General features: G+C 37.1%; 1 protein-coding gene across 6 annotated transcripts in view; it reads right to left on the bottom strand.

Annotated features, from left to right (window-relative positions):
• The window catches only part of Slc4a4 (solute carrier family 4 member 4), a 335,973-nt gene that overhangs the window by 228,504 nt on the left and 79,733 nt on the right, over positions 1 to 27,736 (bottom strand). The window contains exon 1 of one of the 6 annotated variants that reach the window (XM_048785766.1): positions 4,948 to 5,077. The exons of the other annotated variants lie outside the window; for them this stretch is intronic. Within the exon in view, the coding sequence (XP_048641723.1) occupies positions 4,948 to 5,062 (115 nt within the window). The 5' untranslated portion in view covers positions 5,063 to 5,077. Of the gene's footprint in view, positions 1 to 4,947; positions 5,078 to 27,736 lie in introns of those variants that run through there. 6 annotated transcript variants of the gene reach the window in all.

Below are 27,736 nucleotides of genomic sequence, written 5' to 3'. Positions count from 1 at the left end.
TGTGACAGTTAATTTTATGTGTCCACTTGACTGGACTACAGGATGTACAGAAAGCAGGTAAAACATTATTTCTGAGTATGCCTATGAAGGTGTTTCTGGAAGATATTAGCATTTGAATCAGCAGACTGAGTAAAGATCACCCAGCCAATGTAGGTGGGCATCACCCAGTCCACTGAGAGATCAAATCAAACAAAATTTCAGAGCAAGAATGAATTCACTCTTTCTGCTTGAGCTAGAACATCCATCTTGTCCTGCCTTCAAATATCAGTGTTCAGGCTTCTTGGACTTTCAGAGTCAAAACAAGACTTATATCACTGCTCCCCAAAACCCTCACTCCCTCCCAAACTCAGGCCTTTGGTTTTTAGACTGAGTCACATCACTGGCTTTCCAAGTTCTCTACCCAAGCTTGCAGACAGCAGATCACTGGGACTTCTTCACCTCCATAATCATGTTAACCAATTCCTATAACACACACATACACACACACACACCCTATTGGTTCTATTCCTCTGAAAAACCCTAATACAACTTTCTATCTGAAACAGTGTTTCTACTCAGTAGAGGAAGGATTTAGAAGACTCAGTTTCCTATTCAGGCTCTGCCACTTACCAACTCTGAGACTCATGCCAAAGTTTCCTCATCGATGGAATGGGGATGAAGATTAAAAGAGACAATGCATAGCAATGGGCCTAGCAAAGAGCCAAGAATATACCAGACACCGGACAGGTGCTGACGAAACTCAATCTGGAGCTCTTAAGACCATCTGGAACTCCTGAGATGCTGCAAAGTGTTGGTGCTCCTCTTCTTACAAATAACTTAAATGCAGAGAAGGAAAGGAAAGAGGGGAAGAAAAGGAAATAAAAATAGCTATCTGAGGAGTTACAGCTACAATTCTGTTAAGAAAGAGCAATCAAGCTTCTGTTACACACAACTCTAAATTATGATCCCAGATTACAATGCTAAATTGTGACATCCCATTATACTCTTTCTGCTAATTACAATAGTGGTTAATCAAAACATGAAATGGAATGGTCATAAAAAGATGTTTCATCCATGTATACTAGAAGAGCTATTTCCCAAGAGGTGCGCATGGGATAGACAACCAGAAAATAAAAAGTGGCTTTAAGTATTCTGCTAATCAGGTTTTCATCACTGGGACCAAAATATTCAAAAAGACCAACTTAGAGGAAGAAAAGTTTATTTGGGGATCACAATTTCAAAGGTTAAGTTCCTGGTGGGCCAATTTCATTACCTTGGGCCCAAAGTGAAGCAGAACTCTATGGCAGAAGGACGTGGATGGAAGAACACTCCTCACCTTATAGTGGCTAGAAAGCAGAGAGAGAGGGAGGAGCCACAGGGAACAAAGTAATCCCTAAGGATACACCCCAGTGACCCCTCCTCTAGCCACATCCCACCTGCCCACAGTTACACCCCATAAATCCACTGATGGATTAAACCACTGATAAGATTACATCTCTTATAATCTAATCATTTCACCTCCTGTATTAATACAGGAGCTTTTGGTAGATACCTAGTATCCAAACCATAACAAGTATGCACAACAAGGTAATCCACAAACATTTTGACAGAGTGACAGAGAGCTGTGTGAAATGCTAGTGGGCAGACTGCTTTGCTGTGAAATGAAATTTACAACTGTTCAAATGCCATTTGGGCTAAATTTTACTATGAACGACCAATCTGCTTTTCTTTACTGACAAAGAAGCACTGCATGAATAATCAATCTGCTCCCCAACCTTCCATTTTTCCATTCACCTCTCCCTCCCTTCTCCTGCTATATCCTCAGATGCTATCTCTAAAGAACCTCACATTCATGAGCCACAGAGCTCAAGATTACTACCATATTCATAGGAGAAATTATAGCAGAGAAAAATGAGCTTTGGTGGAAATTACACAGGAAAAAAAAGACTGATATAGCCTGGTTTTTATACTTTCCTTTATAGCAGATGGTAAGCCCCATTTATAATAGAATGTATTATAAACATCAGAAAAAAATGATCACTACAAAAAGTAGAAAAGCTTAAGGAAACATAATGAATCTTGAAAAACAATCTAAAACCCATTTACCAAAATCTACACTTGGATGGAATGTATGATGGTTTCCATCCCCAGGACACCCTATTTACACCTAATATGGCATCATCCTCTTCCTATGGAGTTGTGAAGTCCCAATCTGTGTGTTACCTAAGGGTTATATACTGACAGGGAACATTGTTACCTTTGAAAGTCACCATTGAAATGTATGTGTCCTGTCTAGAAAGAGGCTGCAATAACTACACAGTCAAGAGAGTGTGCCTATGTTCCACAATCTCTATACCAGGAGGAACAAAAACAATTGGGCTAAAGTTAACAATACCAATCACTCACACATGTCCACGGGAACCATCTGCTGGCAGCCCTTCAAGACTCACAGGCCCACTTCCATATATTCCCTCTTCAATAAAGTTTGCTGTTTTATTTCTTAAAGTTAATTTTCATTAATAAGGAATATCTGCTACCTGCATACTCTACAAAACGAAGCAATCATTACAATCAGAAAAAAATTAAAGTCAGAGAATTTTAGGTCTGGAAAAGAGCTTAGAAGTTATATAGTACTGTCATTTCATAGATAAGAAAACAAGGTTCAGAGACATTAAGGGACTTGTCCAGGTTCAACATTACCTCTAGTAAAGCCATTATTTAAAAAAAAAAAATCATTATTCTCCGATACAAAGTTCTTTCTACCACTACAACTGCCTTATCAATAACCTGGTTGTTTCCAAAATTTTAAAATATCTCTTTTGCCTAGTCTGAACAACAAATCATCATTAACTCCCAAAGGCCACAACACAGTCCTAACTCGTGTGTATACCTCCTCCCCATTTCTACAACAACTAATGACATCCCTGCCTTGAAATGGAAATAAAATACCATCTTGCTAAGTATTACCATCTTCCACAACACAACAAAAGCACCAAAGACCAAATATAGAAAACAAAACTGGGACTGTGTCAGACTTATCATAGTAAGTGTTATTCATTTCCTCAGCACCTGTCTCCCAGTGCCCTATTTCCTATGTCCTAGACAACAGGGGGGCTGGTCAGCAGCCAGTTGGCTGAAGTCAGATATCCTTCCGCCACTTTTCTGCCTCATGGACAGCAAAAAATGAATCTCTTAACTCAGTCAATTTAACAGTTCATTCAAATCCAGCATAAAACTTTTCTTGGAAAAAATAAATGATGCACACATAATGGAACATCTAGATGTGTGAGATGTCCTGCTTCAAAAAAGATCTTATTAGAGTACACATCATAGGTAGAATAATAAATAAAACTGGCTTTCTCTAACATTGAATCCCAGGGAATATTTTCAGCAAAAAAGTTAAAGGAGTTTCCAACAGAGAACAAATAACTTGAATGAAGTCAAAGAACGAAATGAAACTGGCCACTCATCTATGAGGCTGGACAGACAAAAACCAAGTCCCCACTAGGGATAGAAACCCTTCTGTGCAAACCCAGAAACACGGAACCTGCCCATACCTGAATCTGAGCTATTTCCTGTTGATATTTCCAGCCTGAAGATGGCCCTACTGTCCAACTGAGGAAACATTTTCCAGCATGTGAAACTCATCTTAGGAAATAATGAATCTCCTTTCCTATACCATTTACTATATAGCCAAAAGATTCTCCCTTTTGCCCAAAAAGCTACATAATTTCTCTAAGAACTGTTATCCACATTTGGCCATATTTGTAATATTTTGTGAGTCACGAAATTATTATTTTAAAAGTTGACAAAAATGCTTCTCCTTGTGCATTCATAAATACAATATAAAATACAAAACACTATCAACCTTAAGAAGTGAACTCCTCAGGATTTTTCACTATCTTCTCTCTGGATTCAAGACCAGAAGGATTCCATGGAGAAAAGATAATTGCATGGAGTTCTTCTATTTGGAGTTGGTTAAATAAATGGGCAGTGTAGACCTTAACACTACCATCCATGTTCTTTTTCAAAAAAAAAAGTGAACTCAGTCCTTCAAAATTCAGTCTTTCACCAAGCTGTGCAGAAACTAGGCTTTCATTGATTTCTATTATCTGCCTCCTCCTTTCTCCACCCAATGCTGTGTACAAATCCCCAGTATAAAATTAGTACACTGGTAGTTCTCACTATTTAGCAGTAACCCTTATATAAATACACCTTTTGATGGCCAAGGTAGGGTACATTAAATTTATATGTCTTCCCTGGGATTAAGATAACTCATGGAGCATTCACTACTGATATTGATTATGCTGGTGAGAATATGTTTAAAGAAGTATACTTAACATTTGTGTGCCAGTTTACAGCTCACAAAATCCTTTTAAATACAATGCCTCATTTGACACACCAAAGTCCCAACCAAGACTGGGAATGAAAATAGAGGCAGAAGCTGGTCACAGTGGCACATGCCTATAATCCCAGGAGCTTGGGAAGCTGAGGAGAATTGTGAGTTTAAAACCAACCTCAGCAATTTAGCGAGGCCCTAAGCAACTCAGTGAGACACTGTCTCAAAAAATAAAAAAGGTCTGGGGATGTGGCTGAGTGGTTAAGTACCCCTGGGTTCAATCCCTAGTACCAAAAAAAAAAAAAAAGAACCTCAGAAAAGCCATATTATCTATCTCTGTGGCAGCAAAGAAGTTAAACCTAAGTCTTCTAATTCTAAATACTATGCTTTTGCAGATTCCCAGTATAAAATTAGTACACTGGTAGTTCTCACTATTTAGCAGAGGAAATTAATACATTGGTATTAATTAATACATTGGTAAATTATTCACATGTGTACACACATATATTTATACATCAAAACAAAAAGGTAGATAAAAGGATAAGTATTATCTTTTATAAAACAACCACACATGAGAAAACAAAAAGCAGTCAGTTTTGATCAATGAATGTGAGATGTGTGATATACACCTGTCTTTGCAGAGGAGAGGCATGAGGCTACATGGGCAGCTCCAGTGTTCTGGGGTGATATTGGGGTCAATAAGCAAAAGAAGCTCAGAGTATAGACTTGGAGAAGCAAACTCATTCCCTGATGCTGATGGTTCCCAGCATAAGGTCTGTAGCAGCATGCCACTGGGCAGGGCACAGTTAATGCAGATTCTTCAAGGACTCTGTCCCACAGCCAAGCCTCTAGCAGAGTTTTACAAGGACCTCTTTGTCTTGGGCCCCCTCCCAATACATGGGAAACCTCAGAATGTCTCTTGCCACTGAGTGCAACTAAGCTGAGCCACTTGGTATTAATGGCTCTCAACGGTGGCCAGCAAGTTGAGCCAAGGCATATTTCCAATGCTTCTCAGTCCTGCAAACAACCTATACTTTGTAAGAGCTTGTCTTTTATCTTTAATAAATGATTAGGGGACTTTTTTTCTAATAGCACTTTAAAATCCAGATGAGGAACCAAGTAATATCCACCGAGAAAAAGGTCTTATTTTCGACCCTTTGTTTCTATCACCTAGTCAATAAGAAAAACTAAGTCCATAAAACAACAGATCTCAAAGACAGTAGACTTTTTTCACCTGAGACAGAAGATTTAAGTATGTCTAGTAAGTGAAGAATTATTTGAGATCATCAGCTCCAAAATATGCCAAACACACATAAGTAAACCATTTTTTTAATATTTATTTTTTAGTTGTAGTTGGGCACAATACCTTTATTTTATTTTTTTATTTTTATGTGGTGCTGAGGATCGAACCCAGGGCCTCACACATGGTAGGCGAGCGCTCTCCCTCTAAGCCACAACCCCAGCCCCAAGTAACCCTTTTTAAGTTAAGAAAATATTAAGGAGATGCTATATATAATCAGCAAAAATGATCAAATCATATTTTAGTCTTCCTGAATCATATTTAGATATTTAAAATGTTGCAGAATATTCTAAAAGTAAATAATGGCCCCCAAACATAAATATATATCCAACTCTGTATAAAAATAAATTTTCCCTTTATCTACACATTTCTTATAACCCAAAAATAATTCCACTAAAAGGTACAAACTGAATTTTTAGGTTCACAGTACGTTGATGGTTACATACAAGATAGGTAAATTTCTAATTACATCTACTTACTGCAAAACCCAAGTTAATACTTATCTACATGTTCATTTAAGTGCATCAAAATCCACAGAACAAGGAACAGAGGAAAACTGGAGTGGGCTTAAGGGCGAAGGGATGAAGAGAGACTTGACTTTCTGCTCCATTATTTACTCTGTATTATGTCACCTTTTCCTCCATATTATCTGGTCTATAGAAACTCAAGAGCATATTTTATTTGCATGAGATTTTTTTTTAAAGAAAACGCAGCCTGATGTGGTGGCACATGCCTATAATCCCAGCAACTCAGGAGACTGAGACCAGAGGATTACAAATTCAAGGTCAGCCTCAGCAACTTAGGCCCTAAGCAACTTAGCAAGATCCTATCTCAAATTTTTAAAAAATGGGGGGCGGCTATGGATGTGGCTCAATGGTAAAATGCTCCTGGGTTCAGTCCCTGGTACCAAAAAAGAAAAGAAAATGGATTCAAAAATTTGCTTCACACATCAGGACCACTAAAGATCTGAAAATCACGAAATGATATAATGTAGAAATGGAAGACTGGACAGATGCTATAATGATGAGCACACTTCAGTTTTAACTGACATCACTACAGCTTCCTCACTCCAAGTGAAAGGCAGGAGGATCAGAAAATATTTTCTTCTTCCAATCAACTATGAAGAATTATGGGAAACGAATGATTCAATCATTTTAAGATTGCCTCCCTCTTAAGAAAATCAAAGCCCCTGAAAATCTCTTCCATGGGTGTTAAGAGGGAACTGTACACTCCAAAGAAAAGGCAAACTAGTCCAGAGGTTGCTAGATAAACACTAAGGGTTTGCAGCTCCAGAGTCCAGCCTGTCTCCTAGAATCAAGAGACAACCCTTCACCATCCCCAAGGGCAGAGAAGTATAGCAAAAGTTTCCGGTTTTTTTGTGCTACAGTAAGATGGGAAATGACTCAAAACTTAAGTAGGTAACTTCTTTTTTTTAATTTTTTTTTTTTTAGTAGTAGATGGACAGTATGCCCTTATTTTATTTTTTATTTTTATGTGGTAATGAGGATCAAACCCAGTGCCTCCTATATCCCAGGCAAGTGCTCTACCACTGAGCCACAACCCCAGCCCAGTAGGTAACTTCTTAATTCACATTTACAGCCATGATTTTCCTAAACCTCAGTCCTTCATCTCAACTGCTTACAATTCCAATTTTGACTCCCTACAGAAATGAGTGCTATTCACCACATCTATCATTGAAACTGTTTCACCCAATCAATTAAACCCCAAAACTTAAGTTCTGAATAATCATATCAATTACCTTCAGCAGATCTAAATGCCTGAAATTATAGAAAGAGAAATAAGTAGTCTCAGAAAGTCACTAAGTCATAAATAATCTATTTTATGGGATAAAACTAAATTTTTTGGCAGAGGAAAAAGAAACTGAACTCTCTTTTTAACTGGTAACTTGTCATGTTTAAAATAAACATAACTCTACATATAATATTTATAAAAATTTTAGGTACCAATCGTTCTTTATACTTCCTTGGCTGAAGAAAACCAACTACTTTTAAAGCTGCAAGTTCTGATGTTTAAATTAAAAGAGGACATACAATGAAATCAGTTCAATAAGGAGTAATCCCTATCTTTAGTCTTTAAATTCATGACATATAAATCTTCCATAATTAATGGCAAAATTTCCCTCACAGCATTTTCCAAATCTCTTACTTAAATTAAGCTACTGGTCCTCTGATTCATCAGATGTTCAGGAATGCTCTCCTAACAGGCACGCTTGCTAGATCACTGCAAAAGAAATATTACTACCTTCTCCACTGCCATAAAAAACATTTCAAACATGTTTTCTCTTCTTCAGGGCCAGTTGTAGACATACATTCTTCCCCCAGCCAGGTCCCAACCAATTTAAAAACATCCAAACATGAACTTGCATCACCCATGATCTAATGTGATGAGTTTACCAAGGTCTCCAATAGCCTGGGTCATCTGCCAAGGGAAATACAATGAACAGGCGATTCTGGGGAGCTAAGATGAGTTCCACACCTGTTGGTGGAAATCTGCCCTGCTGCAGGCCCAGCTAGCTTCACGGTTAACCTTTCTTCACTATAGCAATTTGCTTCTCCCTTAAATTCATAGACATCTTATTACTTATTTTACTCATTTTCCTGAATGTTCCACTTATTTCAAGAAAGAAATAATAGACTTTTCTGGGTTGTGGGGCAGGGCATGAAAACTATTTCTGAAAATCTTTGTCAGGTTAAGTTTTCCCTTCTGACTACTGGGGAACTGAAGACCCTCACTTTTACCTCAGAATTTCTTTATCATGTACTCCAAAAACTGATTGTGTAATAATTACCTCACCCTCTGCCAATGTTATGAAAGCTCAGCCTTCCTGCCAATTCCCAGTGAGAGGGCAGCTACCCAGTGAATGCTCTCCATATGAGTGCTCACATCAAGAGTGGCAGGGTATGTCATAAGTTGCAATGTATGCCCTAAAAGTTCAACACGAGGTGGAAAGAAAAATAGCAACACCAAATATAAGCACTAAAAGAATTATCTAGCTGACCCTGAAGACCTACCACTGAACTGACTTTGCAGAAGGACTTTTCTATGTGATACCACATAAAAGACTATGAATTCAAGCAGCAAACTCTGCTCAGTGAAAGTAAGGAACCTTGACTGGTCTCAAGATAAAGGCAGCATTTGCTGTGTGACATAAAATGCTTCTTATTTCTTTCTAGATTGTACGTTGGTAATATTTGTGCCTCTCCTAAGCAAGTGGCTTGTTTTTAAGTCACAGTGTTTACAAATTGAATAAGTAATTAAATTTCATATTTTGCCAAGCAGGTAGAAAAATACCACATTACCATAACTATCCCTGACTCCATTCATGTCTCTTTTTTCCCTCCCATTTTCCCACCAACTTATAATGTTTATTTAATTATCTTTTAGCTTATATAACCATAAGTCACCTTGACTCTTTCTGGTAACAAGGTAGAGTACAAATGCGTAAATTTTAAGAATGTTTCTAGACCTTTTCAAAAGTATTTACTCAATTAAAAATACATCCTATAACTGCAGCTTCTGATCAAGAAGCAGCCCACGGTCAGGACTATCTGGTCAAGAATCCTGAAAAAAAACTACATTTTATATCAGAGAAACAGCACAGGCAATTCATGTTTTTCTGCAAAGACATGAAAATCTGTGGAAACATTAAAGTCCTACCCTCAACTATTTAGCACCTAGTTGGTTCTGGGGAATTACCATCAGAACATAAAAAATAATGAGCTAATGACCCAAAACAAAAAAGGAAGACAGAGAAAAGAAACTCTTAATCCCATCTTTGCTTTCATTCCCTCTCAAATAGTTTTTTTGTAATTCATTATAAATTCAAAATCACATATTTAACTCCCCAGAAAAGCACGACACTCTCATTCAGCTATACCTAAGTTAAACCATGTCATCATTACAGTTTCAGGTTTAGTTGTTCAGATTATTGGTAATTAGTGGAAGAGAGATAATTTCAAAATTTTCTTTTCTTTTCACAAATATCTCCCCTTGAGAGAAAGTGTCTCCTGCCTGATAAAATTCAAGTTTTTTGCTGCATCTAATCTATCACCTCCGTCTATCCAACTAGACTGACATTTCTCACAAAATGGTTATGACCTTTTGTCATGATATTAATGATAGGTCATTAAATTCAGAGATTTGATTCAATCTTAACCAAAATTTCTTTGGTTCCTCTACTTCTGTATCAGTGAATTTTAATTATTTTGGTAAACTATAATCTGATTTTATTACTTTCCACAACTCAAAATCCATGACAAATACACCAAGCTCACCCCTTTACTAATCACCAAATAACAGAACCAGTAAGGAGATGTTCAAACATTGCTTGGGTTTTACATTTTCTCAAAGATTCTCCTCAGAGCCACTATGATCTTGTGAATCCAAGTCCAAAAGTTCAGCATTGAAAATTTCTCTCCCACATAATACAACGAATCACCTGATTGGTTTGCATAATTTGAGAAATCTAACCTCAATTCATTTCTGAGGTGACCTCACAGTTTTTCCTTGGACTACTGAAGACCTAGAAACCCAGTCATATGTGCTAAAGCAATTACAGAAGGGATTTATTTATTAAACATTAATCTCCTTGTCATGCAGAATACCTAGAAAATCCCTGATACACTTTTGCTCTCAAACTTCTCTGGTAACAAATTTTTCTAAGTCTCCAAAAACCTTTCCCTCCACAAATCCGATAGGCCTTTCTCAAGTCTTCAATCTCCTTGACCTCTATGCTTCAGTTAGCACTGCTGAAATTCTCTCTTCGCATGGTTTCCCTGGGTGTTCTCTGTGTTCTTCTACAACCTCTTTGTCTCATTTGCTGACTATTCTTTTTGTCTGCCTCCACCCCCTTGGCTGGCAAAAGCTCCTAAAGTTCAAGAACTCAGCTTTCTGCATTTTTCCCTCAGTATTCACCAACATGAAACATACTACTGAACGACATCCACCTTGCACAGGCCCCTCAAAAATCAAAGATCAAGGCTTGACCTCTAAAACTGTGATCTTGTCTTCAGTTGCTAAGTCATCTCAGGATATGACCCCTGATGCCTCAAAGGTAACACTTCAGAAAGTGAGCTCAATTCTTTTCTAGCCTTGCACAATTTCCCAACATCCCACACTAAACCCCTACTGCTTTATAACTGCATTTATAAAATAGCCCCTAACACTGCCCTCCCCAACTCTAGCTCTGCTGCTCCAGTCCATCCCAGCTATTACTGCCTAAATAATTACTAGTATTTACCCCTGCCAGCACATTGCCATCTATTCAAGAACCTGTGCACTTTCCTATTGTCTACTACATCAAATCAATAATCAAATTCATTGAGACTTCTCCATGGAGGTGCCACCTCAGCCAACCCAGTGTGCTTGGACAAACACAACATATGACTTGCTTACTGTCCTTTCCAAACTTGTGCCTTCAAATATACCTTTCTTCCCACTTGAAATGCAACCCTCACCTGTGTCTGCCAATTTATGTTTCTCTCTCCCTTATCTAGTTCAAAATGCAGATCCATCTTCAGCCAGCCCCATATCTTTAGCATCATTCCCTTTATCACTCTATACTTAAGATACTCAATTTGTACCACTTTCCTTGTTTTTAATATGCTACCTTGCAAGTGCTCTCAACTTGTGTCAATGTACACCTTATCTCTCTGCTAGTTTATAATACTCCTTCGAAACAGGGAATATCTTTATATAACAGTATTTTAGTGTTTACATATGAATATTTAGAATATTTTGGTACTACATATAGTATAGTACCAGCAGGTATCTAGTATTAGTTGTTAATTAATAGAGTAGTTAGAATGGCTGGCCAATGCCATAATTCTATACCCAAATCCTACAAAAGCACTACATACCCAGCCGGGCTGCGGCAGAATAACCGGGGGGTGACGAGCAACTTGTGTACATTGATACAGCAGGAGTGGAAGCCGTTTATTGTAGGACAGGAGGGGTATATATACATTCCACACAGCTTATCTTAATTAACATAAACTAGATACAGCAGTCAACCAATAAGGAATCTCCACACTTAATGGCTCGATGGCGTTACTTCACAAACCACTCCCTCTGGCAAAATGCCAGGCACCATCCTGACTTGTTTACAGACCCTAACACATTTCCAGCTCTGGTCAAAATGGATCTCGTTCTCTTTAATAAAAAGTTTTAAATTACTGCATTGTAAACCCTTTCTCTTTAAATAGGCTTCATTTCCTTTATTAAGTTTTCCTTACTAGCTTGTCCACCTGCTGGAAGAAAAGGGAATCATTCTTACCTAACCTACTTACTCCTTCCCCATATTTGAATCTTGGCTCTGCAACTTGCTTTGCTCAATGCTACTCCCAGAGGCATAACAAAGCACATTCCCAAGGTCAGCACAGGCCTAGGCTTCAGTCCCTAAAGTCCAACAACCTAGAATGTAATTCCACCAGCTGCCCTAAAAGTTAGGAAGCAGCCCACATTTCACTAAAAGATATGAAGGTTATACACATTTATATACATATGCCAATGATACAAAGAGGGGGGGGAAAAAGAAAAGTAAATTGAGGGAAAAAGCATAATTATGCATATTGTTTCCACATTTTTTTCAATGGATAAATAACTGAACTACACAAGATGTTTCATGTGAGGATACTGGCCTGATTGCTCAAGACACTCTCCAAAGCCCCTCTAGAAATGATGCCTTGCATTTGCTCTCTGACTTCTTGTTTGGGGACCAAATCCAAGTACTACTTGGACTTACTACTTCCATCATAAAGCAGAGCTCTGACATTTTCAGGGAAAATGCACTTAGAAAACATAGGTCTAAACTGATCTATCCTAGATCTTTCACTCATAGTTTTCAAGTAAGGCACCACACAGTACAGAATCAATTCACATAAAAGGACATTCATTGTGTATGTTGTGCAGGTGCTACACCTTTCTGACACAGCATCATAGAGTACTAGAACCAAGAGAAACTAATAAGCAATTGGTAAGTATTAGAAGTCAAATGAATTTAGATAGATAATAAATGCATACAGTGGATATAGAATTTTAAAATGTCAGGGCAAGGCAACAGATTAGCTCCTGAGAATTTTCATCACCATCAATAGTAGAGATTGTATAAAAGATTGACTTGTGATTTTAAAAAAAATGCTGCAAGTCATTTATTCATAATGACTCTTGGTAAAACCTAGTTATAGATAATATTTTGTTTTGACTGATAGTCTGGAGTAGCTTCGGGGGTGAGGTGGGAAGCCTTCAGAACAAGAAATAACATTTTATTATTTCTTCTGTGTTAAAACTGATTGTTGGATTACAACCAAAATTACCAGAACCAAAATTTTAAATTTTGAAATTTTATAAAGAAACCTAGGATTAAATAGAGCATCAATGAGACTTCTCTATCAATGGGAAAAAAGCACTAGCACAAGGCTACAAGATTTAATGAAAGTAAACTTCTGATTTAGAACACAAAGGCCACACCATGCACTGAAAATAAAAGACAATACTGCCAAGGGCATAAGTGTGAAAGTCAAATGCCAGTTGGTATTAGTAATGGAAATATGATCCCATAAAAGAAAGACTCAACAACACTCAAAAGCCTATAAAACACAGGACAATCCTATTGCTTCTTCAATGGCTAACATCATCAGAACATACGTAGATGATAATCTATGCCTTTCCTTCTCTTCATACTTTTCATGAATAAAGAATATAAAATAATCCTTTTATCAAATTCTCTAAAAATGAACAATCTATATCCTTTTGCTTGGTTTTAATTTTTGTACTTCGAATGTCTGCTCTCCTTTCTCTGAGATCTTTCTGTTACTTTCTGTTCTTTATAGAGTGAGCTGCAACATGGTTTTTCACAATGTATACTGGCAACTTGCTGTAATGTGTACTGGTAACTTGCCTGGAAATACCAACCTTCTTAGGACAGAGACATCTAATTAGAGGATTGTAATCAACCCAGGCAATCTGCCTTCACACTACCCAGAGTAAGAGCATGAACTCTGGTGTCAGACAAATCCAGCTCAAATCTTGGCTCTGACATTTGCTAAAGGAATGACCTCAAGAAGTCACTGTTAATTAACCTCATCAAAGCCAACTTGAAAGTAAAGTAAAATAAAATAAAATTCATAATAATTATAATAATAATAGTAGTAATAATAATAATCCTTCATCGTGTTCTTATACAGATTCAAAGGGAGAATAAATTTCAGCACGTACAACATAAACCCTAGCCAGAATAAATCCTTCCTAATTTTGTAGTATTAATAGTACAGGTTAGAGTACCCCTTGTAACCTTAAACATTCTCATTCATAAGATGGAAATAACACTAACCATATAAGATTGTTACCAAGATGAATTGATACAATGTCAGTGAAAATACTCTTTAAAAGTATAGCTATACACAATGTAAGGCAATGTTACTCAATCCAGTTTAAATAGAGTGTTTTTTGAATTCCATAACTAAAGACAACATGTAATGTTTGGTCTAACTTTGTACGAAGTGATAGAAACTGCTCTGATGATTGCAATATAGTTGAATGTTCCCATTTTCCAGTAAAGTAGAAGAAGAATCACCTGCTAGGGGGAAAATACAAGTCTCCAAAGCAAAGGATCCTCTGATAATACAATGCAAAGCATCCACCAGCTGGCAAGTGACAAAAAATCTTCCTTTACTTTACGTCCAGTGCTTTTCAGGACCACATGCAAGAGAATCCACATAGAGTGCTTTTATAAAACATTCCTAGGCTCCACCCCAAGTCACTTACACACAATCTCTGGTAGTGAGGCTCAGAAATTTGAATATTAACAAGACCTCCAAGTAATTCTGATGCTCATTTAAGCTTGAAAATTGTTGCTTCTATGTTTTGTTGAGAAAAGTCACAACTATCATAGCTAGCATGTGTCACTTATGGGAAAGTGTTTACCAGAAAACAAAGAAGGAAATGTCTGGAGAATAAGAAATTTAATCTAAGTACAAATTTTGATATAGAGTAGACAAAGTTCAAAGAAATCAATATTTAACTTTTCCTTTAAATACATCTTTTCAATGACATCTCACAGAGTAATATAAGAATTGTTTTACAACTGGCCATTATGGTGCACTCAGGTTTCTCTAGTGCTCCAGATACTTGACACTTGCCCAATTGCCTGAGCCTGCAGGACAAGCAGGGGGGAACAATCAGCGTACTCCATGTTCTGATGCTACACCCAGACCCAGCCTCCTCTGAACTTGCCTGAAATACCTCCACCCATCTTTTTAAGGTTACGTACACCTGAGAGGATTGTAATCAACATAGGCAATCTGCCTCCATGCTCCCCAGGTAAGTCTGGGGGTGGTGGCAGGGTGACAGCACCCAGCCACACTCACACCAGTTCTTTCAGCCTGAAAGGTTACCAGGAGGGAAATAAGATGGGCCCACAAATAATGTATTATGCCAAGGAAGTCTCATTTCCTTTTCATTAAATGACTACGTCACTTATGTTGAGTTTAGGAAAATATCTAGCCCTACTCCCTTACTAACTTAGCAGACTTTATGCTGAATCCTTGACACAGGGCTTAAGACTTTTGTCCAGCATGGAGTACAGAGAAAATGACATCTGTATGTCACACTGAGGCCCTGCCCAGCTACCCAAGAACGGCTGAGACTGATTTCTCAACACATCTATAACCCACTACTGTAGCTGGAACACACTCTAAGAAATATTATTCTCTGACTAAACAATGGGATGACCATATGGCCCCTCTGAGGACATCATTCAGTTAGCTCTCAGGGAAAAAAAAAAAAAATCAGTAAGTTAGCCGGTAGTTATCCGAAGTGACTAAAGCAGGGAACACTAGAAAACCAGGGGTGACTAAAGGACAACATAAAATTGGAAACAAGAAGTAACATTCAAAGCATAAGACTATAGATATATACAAAAAAAAAAAAGAAAGAAAGAAAGAAAGAGGAACAGATGCACTGGTGAGAGCAAAGGGGTTCTGAGACCGGGACACACCACTGTGTCATCATGGCAGTTAAATGCAAAGGATCGCAAAGACATAAACACACAGCTTTGACTGATGAGCCAAGATCAGCTTGAAGGAAGAATTCACTTTTTTATCTAACATTGATAGCCATGAATTGGAGGAAGATAAATAAACAGAATATAGCTTATAAAAACGTCAAGTTACCCAAAGCTGAGAGATGTTATAATTCTTTCTTATTTTTAAGAGCTGTTATGTAGAAAAAGGATTAATTGTATTATCAAGTGCATAACTGAAACCAAAGGGTCAAAAATCACAGAAACGCTAACTTTGATTCAATGTACTGAAAGGAGTTTTAGCAATTAAAGCCATCCACAAATGGAATGGAGCACTGTGCAAAGCAATGAACTCTTTGGTCCTTGGAGTATAAATTATGATCATCAGTCAAAAAAACCATAGCAAGGATTTCTACTTTGGTAAAAGAGAGATTAGCTGGTCTTTATACTTCTTTAGCACTCAGATTCTGTGAAAAAAAAAATACTTCTGGTAGAAACCAAGCCTTTCTACCATTAAAGGAGTAGTAATGAACTGGCAAATTGTATAACATCTAAAATGAACTCAGTCTAAATTACAAGTACAAGCCTTTTATTTCCATTCTGGGAAATATAACTGATAGAGGCTTATTTTTACCTATGACATCATACTACTACTAGCACTGCTCCTGTTACCCTTATCACTGTGGGTTGTTTCCAACCAAAGTTTATAGACTTTGGAAGTCAAGACAATATTTTTTTAAATATATATAACTGTATTCCTAAAAACCGAGTGCTGAGAAAATTCTAAGATGATCGTTAATCCTCATGTAGCATAATGGGGAACTAAAGGGAAGAGGGATCTGTAGCAAGAGGACTATAAAAAGCTCACTTAGGTCTGAAAGGATGACACCGTGGACCAGCCTGAGATCAGCTTACATTGAACCCTGCAGGGTAGTTCCCAGGACCTGGAACACATGCAAAACCAGTGGAATTTTTGTAGAAGTAAAGGAATCAAAATTTCATACCCAATTTGATTTGGTCTCCCAATTCCTGTCAATAGCAATAAATTCTTAACAGGTACAATTTGGTGATCTCCAGCACTGAGTCTTAAGAAAGAAAGTAGGGATCATATAACAATAACATTGACTCAAATGCCACTCCCAACAGCGTAACATTTGCTTCCCTGGAAATTAGAGTAATGAGGCCCTCAAGTTGCACCTAGGAGAGAAGAATGGCCTTCACATGCCCTTCTGCCAAGATTCTGTTGGCTTCTCACCTACAAAGGCCAAGACGTTCAAAGCAAGTGAGGTAGCCCTAGTCTGGCCTTGTGAGACTCTGATGACAAGAAAGAGAAGCTCCGCTGTGAGTCAAATGTCAGGCCTGCACACACTGCAGCTATCATGTCCTTCCAGCCAAGAAATATCATCATGACAGAGCATACGAAGATGGCAATGGGGTTTTCTCCCAAGTGCCTCTTAAGATCTTCCCTGAGGATCAGGGAAGGAGGGAGAGGAAGAATGAGGACTGTAATGGTGTTCCTAAGTAGAAAACAAATCAGCAGAGCTACAGTCCTTGTTGTTGCATTGAAACAAACGGTTGCAGGGTTTCATAAAAGACAAACAGTGCCTGACCTTTGGGGGAATGCATGATAGATACTTGGTTACTGTTTTCATAATAAACTTTGCTCATCAAATTTATAAACTAATTTAGTCTATTTGACATTGTCTTTAAATGTCATTGGCTTTAAATATAATGACTGCTTTTACTTTGCACATTAGGAATAGTCACAAGTCACAGGTATCCCACACATCAGTACGTAGTCCCATGGTTTTGAGCCAGTTAAAAATCAGCCTTCAGGACTACCCATTTTCCTAATACAGAACCCTGTCCACTTGTCATACACTATTTATTTTCTGGCTTTCCACAGAAATTACTTGTAATTTTATCAGATAATTTTCATTTCATCATTTTTCCATTCCTTTCTTGCTCAAATTCCAAACCAAACTTCTCAAAAAATTTTAATAGATTTTACTAAAAAAGAAGCAAATGCTCTTTATAAGAATCTATCCCCAAGAGCAATAACTAAAGTCATAAAAAATAAAAGAAAGTAATAGTTTGCATCATGATGTCATCTCATTCAAAAAATTAGAAAAGAGCAAAAAATTAGAAAGAGCAAGAAAATCAGTGAATGGCCCTTGTCTCAGTCACTGATATTGTGTACTGTTCAGGACAAACCAATGGTTCATATTTCATTGGCAATTCTAAGATATCTCAATATTTAACACAGCATAGAATCCCTTAAAATTATTTTGAAAGAGAAAGAATCAAACACTGAACCCACTGTATATCAGATACATACAACACCAAATAGAGCACACATTTCATATCAAAGAGACAAGTTCCATAACACATGCTACTTAAGTGAAACATTAAACATCAGTCATCATTTCTCAGATCAAAATTTTACATTCTAATCCGCAAGAGAAAATGTAGACCACATCACTGTCCATTTTATTTTTTTAATTGTTTTTCATAGAAGAACATAACATAAATCTGGAAGAGACTTCAGAATTTGAGCACCTTGAGTCCAAATCCAAGGAGAAAACTAGGGCTCATTTTTGCCATACCAGTTGCAGGATGTTGTGAAACTACTTACTGCAAGTCTGGCATCCCAGGGCTCCTGGTTTCCACCCTAGTGCTTTCTTCTTCTTATGCTTTCCTTTAAACCAAATTTTGATGCACTCTTCTCACCTGATCACTCAACAACACTGTATTAAATATGAACCTGAATTGGGACCCCTTTGCAGTTTTAAGCAAGAGCCCTGAGCTATGCTATGACCTCCGGCCCACTGTAGGACCTGCAATGCCAAACACAGTTCTAGTCTCTCCCTTGTGATCAGCATTTACTGTCTCATTCCAAACTAAGTTCAGCTTTCAAACAACAATCAGGAAACAAATTTTGAGTTGGGAGAGATTCCTGTTCTGCCTAAAATATCTCTACTCTTCCTCATTTAAATATCCAGCTCCTAATACAATATCAAATTTATATTTTTTCCTTCTTACATCCATTTAGTTTCTACTTCCCTGTAAGAAACATTATCAACTATAAAAAGAGGGCAACATAATAATTTTACATAAACCTATTACATGTACGTTTTCAAGTAATAAATGTCTTTTTATTTATATTGCAAAATGACTGTTGAAAATAAATCTTGATCCAAATCTCACACTTTATGCAAACATTAACTTGAAACTGATCATAGATTAAAATATAAAACTAAAAGACTTTTATAAGATAACAGAAGAAAAAGTCTTCAGGACCAGGGTTTTTTCATATGATTAAAACAAACAAACAAACAAAAAACATGATCCATAAAGAAAAATAAATAAATTAGACTCCACCAAAACTTAAAACTTTTGCTTTGTGAAAGACCCTTTTATGGGACTGTAAAGATAAGCCAGAAAAATGAATGAAATCACAGTCCTATTTTAACATTCACAAGACTAACTTGAAATGGATTAAAGACTTACATATGAGACCTGAAACCTGAAACTCCTAGAAGAAAACATAAGGAAAAGGCTCCTTCACATTGGACTTGGCAGTAATATTTTGGATATGCACCAAAAGCCAAGCCAAAAAAGCAAAAATAAATGAGATTATATCAAACTAAAAGGCTTCTGCACAGCAAAGAACATTATCAACAAAATGAAAAAGCAACTATGAAATGGGAGAAAATATTTGCAAGCCGTATAACTGATGTGCAGTAAGATCCAAAATATATAAGGAACTCATTCAACTCAATAGCAAATAAAGAAATAGAAAAAGGACCTGAATTAGACACTCTCAAAAGAAGACATACATGTAGCCAATAGGCATATGAAAAATTTGATGTACTTACATCATTAGAGGAATAAAAATTGAAATCATAAGGAGGAGCTGGGGTTGTAGCTCAGTGGTAGAGTACTTGCCTCACATGTGTGAGGTACTGGGTTCAATTCTCAGCACCACATAAAAATAAATAAAATAAAATAAAGGTATAAAAGAAACTAATTTTATTTTTTTATTGGTTGTTCAAAACATTACAAAGCTCATGACATATCATCTTCCATACATTTGATTCAAGTGGGTTATGAACTCCCATTTTTTACCCCAAATACAAGTTGCAGAATCACATCAGTTACACATCCACATTTTTACATAATACCGTATTAATGACTGTTATATTCTGCTACCTTCCCTATCCTCTACTATCCCCCCTCCCCTTCCCTCTCANTCAGTTCTAGTAGTTTCTTTGTAGACCCTTTTGGGTCTTCTAGGTATAGGATCATATTGTCCGCAAATAGTGATATTTTAAGTTCTTCTTTTCCTATTTTTATTCCTTTAATTTCTTTTGTCTGTCTAATTGCTCTGGCTAGTATTTCAAGGACTAAATTAAATAGAAGTGGTGAGAGAGGGCATCCCTGTCTTGTTCCAGATTTTAGCGGGAATGCCTTCAGTTTTTCTCCATTTAGAATGATGCTAGCCTGAGGCTTAGCATATATAGCTTTTACAATGTTGAGGTAAGTTCCTGTTATCCCCAGTTTTTCTAGTGTTTTGAACATAAAAGGATGCTGTACTTTGTCGAATGCTTTTTCTGCATCTAAGAAACTAGTTTTAAAAACCACAATGAGAATGACTATTATCAAAAAGACAAGAGAGAAATAATTGGCAAGGATATGGCCAAAGGGAACCCATGTACATCATTGGTGAGAATGTAAATTGGTAAACCCCTTATGGAAAACAGTATGTAGTTTTCTCATAAAATTAAAACACCACAGTATCCAAAATGCCACTTCTGTGTATCTAAAGGAAACAAAATTAGTATATTGAAGGATTAATTACATTCAAGTTTGCAACATTAGTCATAATAGCCAAAGCATCTGAGAATAGATGAATGGACAAACAGTGGCATGCACACACACACACACACACACACACTCACACACAGGATCCATACAGCGGAGTCTACTCTGCCATAAAAGAAAGGGAAATCCTGCCAATTGGGACAACATGAATGAACCTAGAGGACATATGCTAAGTGAAATAAGTCAGATGGAGAAAAATGAATCTTTATCAACTTGCTGATATGTGAAACCTAAACGCTGAACTTGTAGAAGCAAAGTTGTTACCAGAGGCTGAGGGGTAGAGGAAATGAAAAGGTGACAGGTCGGTCAAAGGGTACAAACTTTCAGGTATAAAGATCTTAAATGCTCTCACCAAAAAAAAAAAGTAGTAACTAATTGAGGTGATAGAAATGCTAACTAACTTGATTGTGGCAATCATTTCACAATACGTGTATATAAAATCATCATGCTATACCCCTTAAATTTTTATAATTTTATTTGTAAATTGTACCTCAATAAAGCTGGGGGAAAGAAAGATAAGCTATAGATAGAAGAAAATACTTGCAAATCACATATCTGACAAAGACCTTGGGCGGGGGTGGGGGACTGGGGTTGTGGCTCAGTGGTAGAGTATGTGCCTTGCACATGTCGGGCACTAGGTTCAGTCCTCAACACCACATAAAAATGAATGAAGGTATTTTGTCCATCTACAACTAAAAAAAAAAAAAAGAACTTGTATCTTGAATACATACTCCAAACTTAAACAGTTAAAAGAAAAATCCCACTAGAAAATGAGTAAAAACTACAAAAAGATAATTCACCAAAGAGGTAAGTAAGATGGTAAGTAAGATTTGAAAAAGATATGCAAGGCAGGTGTGATGGCACATGCTTATAATCCCAGTGGCTTGGGAGGCTGAGGCAGGAGGATCATAAATTCAAAACCAGCCTCCACAAGTATGAGCCACTAAGCAACTCAGTGAGACCCTGTCTCCAAATAAAATACAAAATAGGACTGGGGGTGTGGCTCAGTGGTTGAGGGCCCCTGAGTTTAATCCATAGTAACAAAAAAAAAAAGATATTCAACAGCATTAGCCATTAGCAAAATGCAAGTTAGAACTAAGACAAGATCATCACTACCAACTATTGGAACAGCTAAAAAAAAAAAAAATTTAAAAAGTGAATAATACCAAATGCTAGTGAGAATACAAAGGAAACTGGATCCCTCATATATTTCTGGTGGGAAGTAAAATAAGAGAACAACTTTGAAAAAGAGTTGGTAATTTATTTAAAAATTAAACATACATTTACCATAGGATCCAGAAATTATATTTCATTTATCCCAGAGAAATGAAAACTACTATTTGAAAGCCTATAAACAGTTGGTCACAGCACCTTTATTTCTAATAGCCCAAAACTTGAAACAACCAAAATGTCTCTTAATAGGTAAATGTTAAACAAACTGGTGCACACACACCATGGAACACTACTCAACAAAAACAAACCAAAAAGTCATTTACAACAACCTACATGAATCTCAAGGGTGTAATACCGAGTGAAAAAAAAAAAAAAAAAAAAAGCCAATCTAAAAAGTTCACATACTACATTATTGCACTTATATAGCATTTGTGAAATGACAAAATTATAGAGATGGAAATAGATTAGTAGTTACCAGAGTTGTGGATGATCTAAAAGGAGGAAGTGTAACTATAAAGAAATAACCCAAAGATATCTTTGTGGTGATAGAACTATTCCGCACCTTAACTGTGGTGTTGGTGGTTAAATGAATCTGAACTTGATAAAATGACATGGAACAATATGCACACACTGTACAAATGTCAACTTCCTGATTTTTATATTACACTCTAGTTACCTCTGATGCAACCATCAGAGAAACAGAGAGAAAGGTAAATGAGACTTCTCTGTACTATCTTACAACCACCTGCAAATCTAATTTTTCAAAATAAAAAGTTGAAAAAAAATATTCCATGCCAGTTGGCACCGCTGCAGGATTACTTCAGACCAGTTGCCACATTCTCTGCCCATGCGTAGGTCCCCCATCTGCACTTGGAGCTTGCTCTTGGAAATTTTAGTTCCATCATGGCTCTTCAGTTTGCTTTTTTACTGTCCTTAGTTTCAGGAGACTGTGGCAGCCACATCCTCGTGGATCTGACTGAGGTAAACCCACACTCTCAACCTCATTGAGCAACATGGCTTCTGAAAGATGGAAAAATCCTTTCACTCTTCTCAGGTTCTACTGCTGGTGGGAGATGGTTACCACTGTGGTAAACTCAAGTCATTATGCAAGAATTAGGAAGCCGCAGCCCAACATAGGAAGGAAACGTGGTGTGGTAGAGAAAACACTGGCTTCAGTGCTAGAGGCCCAAATTAACTGTTTGTCCCACATGGCCCAAGTGACTTTTCCCTGAGTTGTTTCACTGAGTTGTAGAGATTTAACAAGATAATTTGTGATGAGTCTATCTGCTAGAAATACCACATGTCTCAAAACACCATCAGAGAAAGAAGAGCTAATTTTCTGATGGTGACCTTGAAACCCTGAAAGATACCAAACCAGTTCTGGAATGTATGCCACACTTAACCACCCCCTTGTCCTCATTTTAAAGAAAATGACGATAACCAATTTGAACAAGTCCCCAATGGCACAGAAACTTTTCAGGAAGTATTGTAGAAAGAAAGTGACAAACCTTTCCAAGGCACCAAGCCAACCACATCTTCAGTTTAAATGACCCTTTGCTCAAGACAAAATGGTTCTTTGAGAGGAGGGAAAAAAAAGTATGTGTGTGTGTGTTCTGTTATTTGGATTTATCTTCCCTATTCATTTGATTCATTCACATATTCACTCTGGTGACAGCTCAGGGCAACTGGGAACTGGCAACAATTAAAGCAAACACATTTCCTGTGCCTACATCCTTTGGGGCCCCTCCTGCTGTTGCAATGAAAGAATTTAAAAGATTTTTTTTTTTTTTCAGGCAAGGAAGGAAGCAAAAGACCCTAGGACTGTGAATAAGCTGAGGCCATTTCTCCAAAGGAATCAAGGAAAAAGACAATAAAAGGGTCACTTGGTCACTTGGAAGTAAAGAAACAGACTCTCCAGCAACCTACTTTGGAGTTTTTGTTTTATTTTCATTTATTTCCTCTGTCTTATTTGTGACTATTGAAAAAAAGAAAGAAAGAAAGAAAGAACTCTTTTTCTGGTAACTTTTTTTTTTTAACTGACCTGACTAATTTATCTAGTTTCATATGGCCTATACTCGTTTAGAGTAAAATAATATAAGAGCTGGAACAGAAGAAAAATTAGAGATTACCCATACCAATTCCTCATTTCATGGCTTAGTAAACTGAAGCCCAAACACATTCAATGACGCTCCCAACATCAGAGCTGGTAAATGTCACAGCTGACTGGAACTATACCTTGGCAAGGTTTTGTCTGCTCTACTACAGGACCACCTTCATCTCTTTCAGACTGGAAAAAATTCTCCAGGACTTGACCCTCTGGCGACATTAAATACATCTGGGAACTTGACTTCTGAAACTGAAATTACTTACGAATGTTATGTGATGTGTGGGGACACTCCAATTCTTATCAAACACTTTGCTCTAATTAATTCTTTATGAGTAAATAGACTCAGAGCATAACTTACTCCATTTTTAATGAATAATCTTAAGTGGTACATATGTACATTGAAAGTTTATTTCAATCAGTAGGCTAAGCACTTCATATTGATTATGGTATTTAATAATCATAATAATCCCATGAGTTAGGTATTATTACCCCATTTTTCACATGAGGAAACTAAGATTTAAACAAGTCAGTAAACTAGCTCAAGGCCATACATCTAATTCAGGTCAATCTTATTCCAGTATGCAATACGTAACCAGTATGTTTTTCAGAGCTACACTTTTTAAATACTTGGCTACTCTTTCAAAATTTTATGCTAATATTTTCTCTATCAATACAAAGAATTCTCAAGTGTTCAATCCAATATTCGGTTTAAGGAGAAAATGGAGTTTGGACAAAAGTCCCCTAATATAAGTAATTTAAACACTGTGCATTACCTTGTGGAGGACTCTATCAAGAACAATCATAAGACTAACCCTTTCTGGCAGTGATGTAGAGAGGAAGAAGTTGACACACTGCCTCACAGACCCAGAACTCACAGGGTGCTATGGAGAAGAGGTTGTTCACTATACAAACTGGTAACCAGCATCAGTACCCACCTGTTCCAATGGAAAAATCTTTATTAAGAATCTCTTAATAAATGTATCTGTGTGAGAAGTGTGTATATTATAAAAATATACAGGTTTCTCTCCCAGTTTATTTCTCCATTTACTGAACATATTTATGGAAATCATATAACAGGCCTTTATAAGAAGAAACAGAAGGAAATTATAAAAGTGAGACCTCAATAATAGGATTTATACCATTATACATAAGGATCTTGCATATCTCAAAGACTTTAAAGTTTGTAACATCGAATATTGGCAACAAATTATGTAAGGTTACTTCCAATAAATTTATTTTATAATAAAAAGAAAATTAGGGCTGGGGTCGTGGCTTAGTGGTAGAATGCTCGCCTAGCATGTGTGAGGCAGTGGGTTCCATCCCAGCACCACATAAAAATAAAAATAAAGGTATTGTGTTCATTTACAACTTTTCATATATAGAAGAAGAAGAAAGAAGAAGAAGGAGGAAGAGGAGGAGGAGAAGGAGGAGGCGGAGGAATCTTTTTGAACTTTTAAACAGATTTTCATTCTGTGGACTAAAACTATTTATGAACCAAACTACATGAGCTCAAAAAATATACCCAGTCTTTTGATACTTGCCCCACTACAAGAATTAGGATGTTCAGGAATAGTCTCCTCACAAGTTAAGCAAGCAACTGTTTTACTTTTTCTGCATTCCTATCCCTTTTATTTTAAATTCTACTTCTAAAAATGCAGAAATACTGGCACATAAACTGGTTGCATTGTTCCCTGCAACAGAGAAAAGCAATTACAAGCATCTTTACCTGATCTACCAAACATATAAAGATGGATCAAGTGCAATGCGCCAGCTGTGGTTCTTGAGTGGCTAACTCACTTATCTATAGTTCTTCATCTAGACAGTTAATCATTATATCTACCTCACAGGGTTATGAGGATTAAACGAGCCATTTCTTATCAAACCCTCAGAACAGTACTCAGAGAACACTACCTATTGTTATTGTGCTGTTGGTAGAAATGATGACGATTATTATTAGAATAATCACAAAATGGGAGTAACATTACTTATATAATTGATCATGGTATTTAAGGCCTGTCAAAAAGAACAGCTCTGAATTAAGTATTCTAAACTGAAATTATTACTTTTGCTGCATTCTCCCAAATTAAAGTTGTTCATATCAATTTTTGACATTTCTATGTCTAGTAGTTAATTCACCCTGGTGGTTTCCTCACAGACCCTATAAAATGGAATCCAGTGAAACATTTTTAAGGTTTACCTGTGGTTGTGAAAAATCATCAGGCAAATCTTCTTGAAATTTTTGCATGTCAAAGTCATATCACACATGCTTTGCCATGTGTAACTGTGCACACGAAGGCTTGAGCACCAACTGAAGTGGAAGCAACTGCCTTTGAAGGAAAATTCCACCTTGCCTATGGGTCATATGATGGTATCCCATAGTCTCTCTGAGAGCTATGGTAAGATGGTCTTTCTTCCAGATAAGAGCCCAGATTCGCAGTTCAACTTTTTTCAAGAAATGAACAATCTTACCACTTGCCTAACAAGAGGCCCCCTAGTAAAATGGTGTAGCACATGCTCATCAGAGCCAAGAAGATCTGTATTTGAATCCTGCCACTGGGCATCAATATGGTTTTGTGAAATTCACTTTCTCCATCTGGCATCTTCCTTCGTGGGTTGTTGGGAGGATGAACGAAGATAATGTATTTAATGTGCTCTGTATTTGACAACCACAACCAAACCATCATCAACCACTCTAGGGAAAATGCTCTCAAGCAGCAGCAGAATATGAGCTTCTATACACTCACCTCCTGAATGAGAGAAGTGAAATTAGAGAAGACCCTCTAATCTAGGTCCTGTAAAAATGCATTCCTGGGTAAAGTAGAACCACTGGAAGATGAAACACAATCATCCCTCAGTATCTAGGGGAATTGGTTCCAGAACCTCCCACAGATGCCAAATCCATGGAAGCACGAGTCCCTTTTATAAAATGACACAGTATTTGCATATAACCAACAAGCATCCTCTCCTATACTTTAATAATCTCTAGACTACTTATAATAGCTAATGCAAAGGCTATGTAAGACATTGTTATACTGTATTGTTTAAAGAATGACCCCCCCAAAAATTGATACATGTTTAATTCAGATGCGATTGTTTCCTGAACATTTTCCATCTGCTGATGGTTGAATCTGTGGATGCAGAACACACAGGTATGGAGGGCCCAGTGCACTTGTGTTTAGTTGACTCACCTCCCCCATAGCATGACAAGCAGCAGGAGAGAGTAGAGAGAACATGGACTCTGGAATCAGACAAGGTCTGATCTGAGTTGCAGGATTCCTAGCTGCATGACCCTGAGGAAGCAGCATGAACTGGTTTTCCTTATCATTAAATAGACAAAATGATACCATTAAGTGATAGTTGCAATAATGAAATGTTTATGAGGGTTAAATAAAATAAGGCAGGTGGAGTTCCCTTCGGACTGCCAAACACGAAGGGCACCTAACAAATGACAGGCCCCTTGTAATGCATTTTTTTATGTTATTGCATAGCTGTAAAACTTTGATTGAGAGCATTATCTTCTATTATTCTTATTGACCTTATCTGAAGCCTCACGTGAAACAATCCTTTTAGAATGAATTACTAGTAAAATCTTTACTTCTCTTTAGTGTGCTTTTCCTTTTCTGATAAGAAATCTGTAACTGATTATCTCTCTTTTTATCTTGGCTGCCAGGAGGCTCAGAGACAAATTAAAGGCAACTCTAGGAACAAAATTGATCCTAGTGATTCTGCACATTGTGTGGCCCCCCTGGCTGTGATTTCTATTTTGCTCCTTCATTTGTTATTACAAGATACAGCAAAACCTTTGTAGATGTATGAATCTATTAACTGACAACTAATTAAATCAGCCTCAGAGAAGATACCAATTGTATTCACAGTCCCAGATTTGAGATGTTCAAGTCCTATTTTTCTCACACC

The sequence above is a fragment of the Marmota marmota genome, unplaced genomic scaffold (assembly GCF_001458135.2).
Source record: "Marmota marmota marmota unplaced genomic scaffold, marMar, whole genome shotgun sequence".
Classification (NCBI taxonomy): Eukaryota; Metazoa; Chordata; class Mammalia; order Rodentia; family Sciuridae; genus Marmota; species Marmota marmota.
This window is presented reverse-complemented; position numbering and strand designations above follow the sequence as displayed.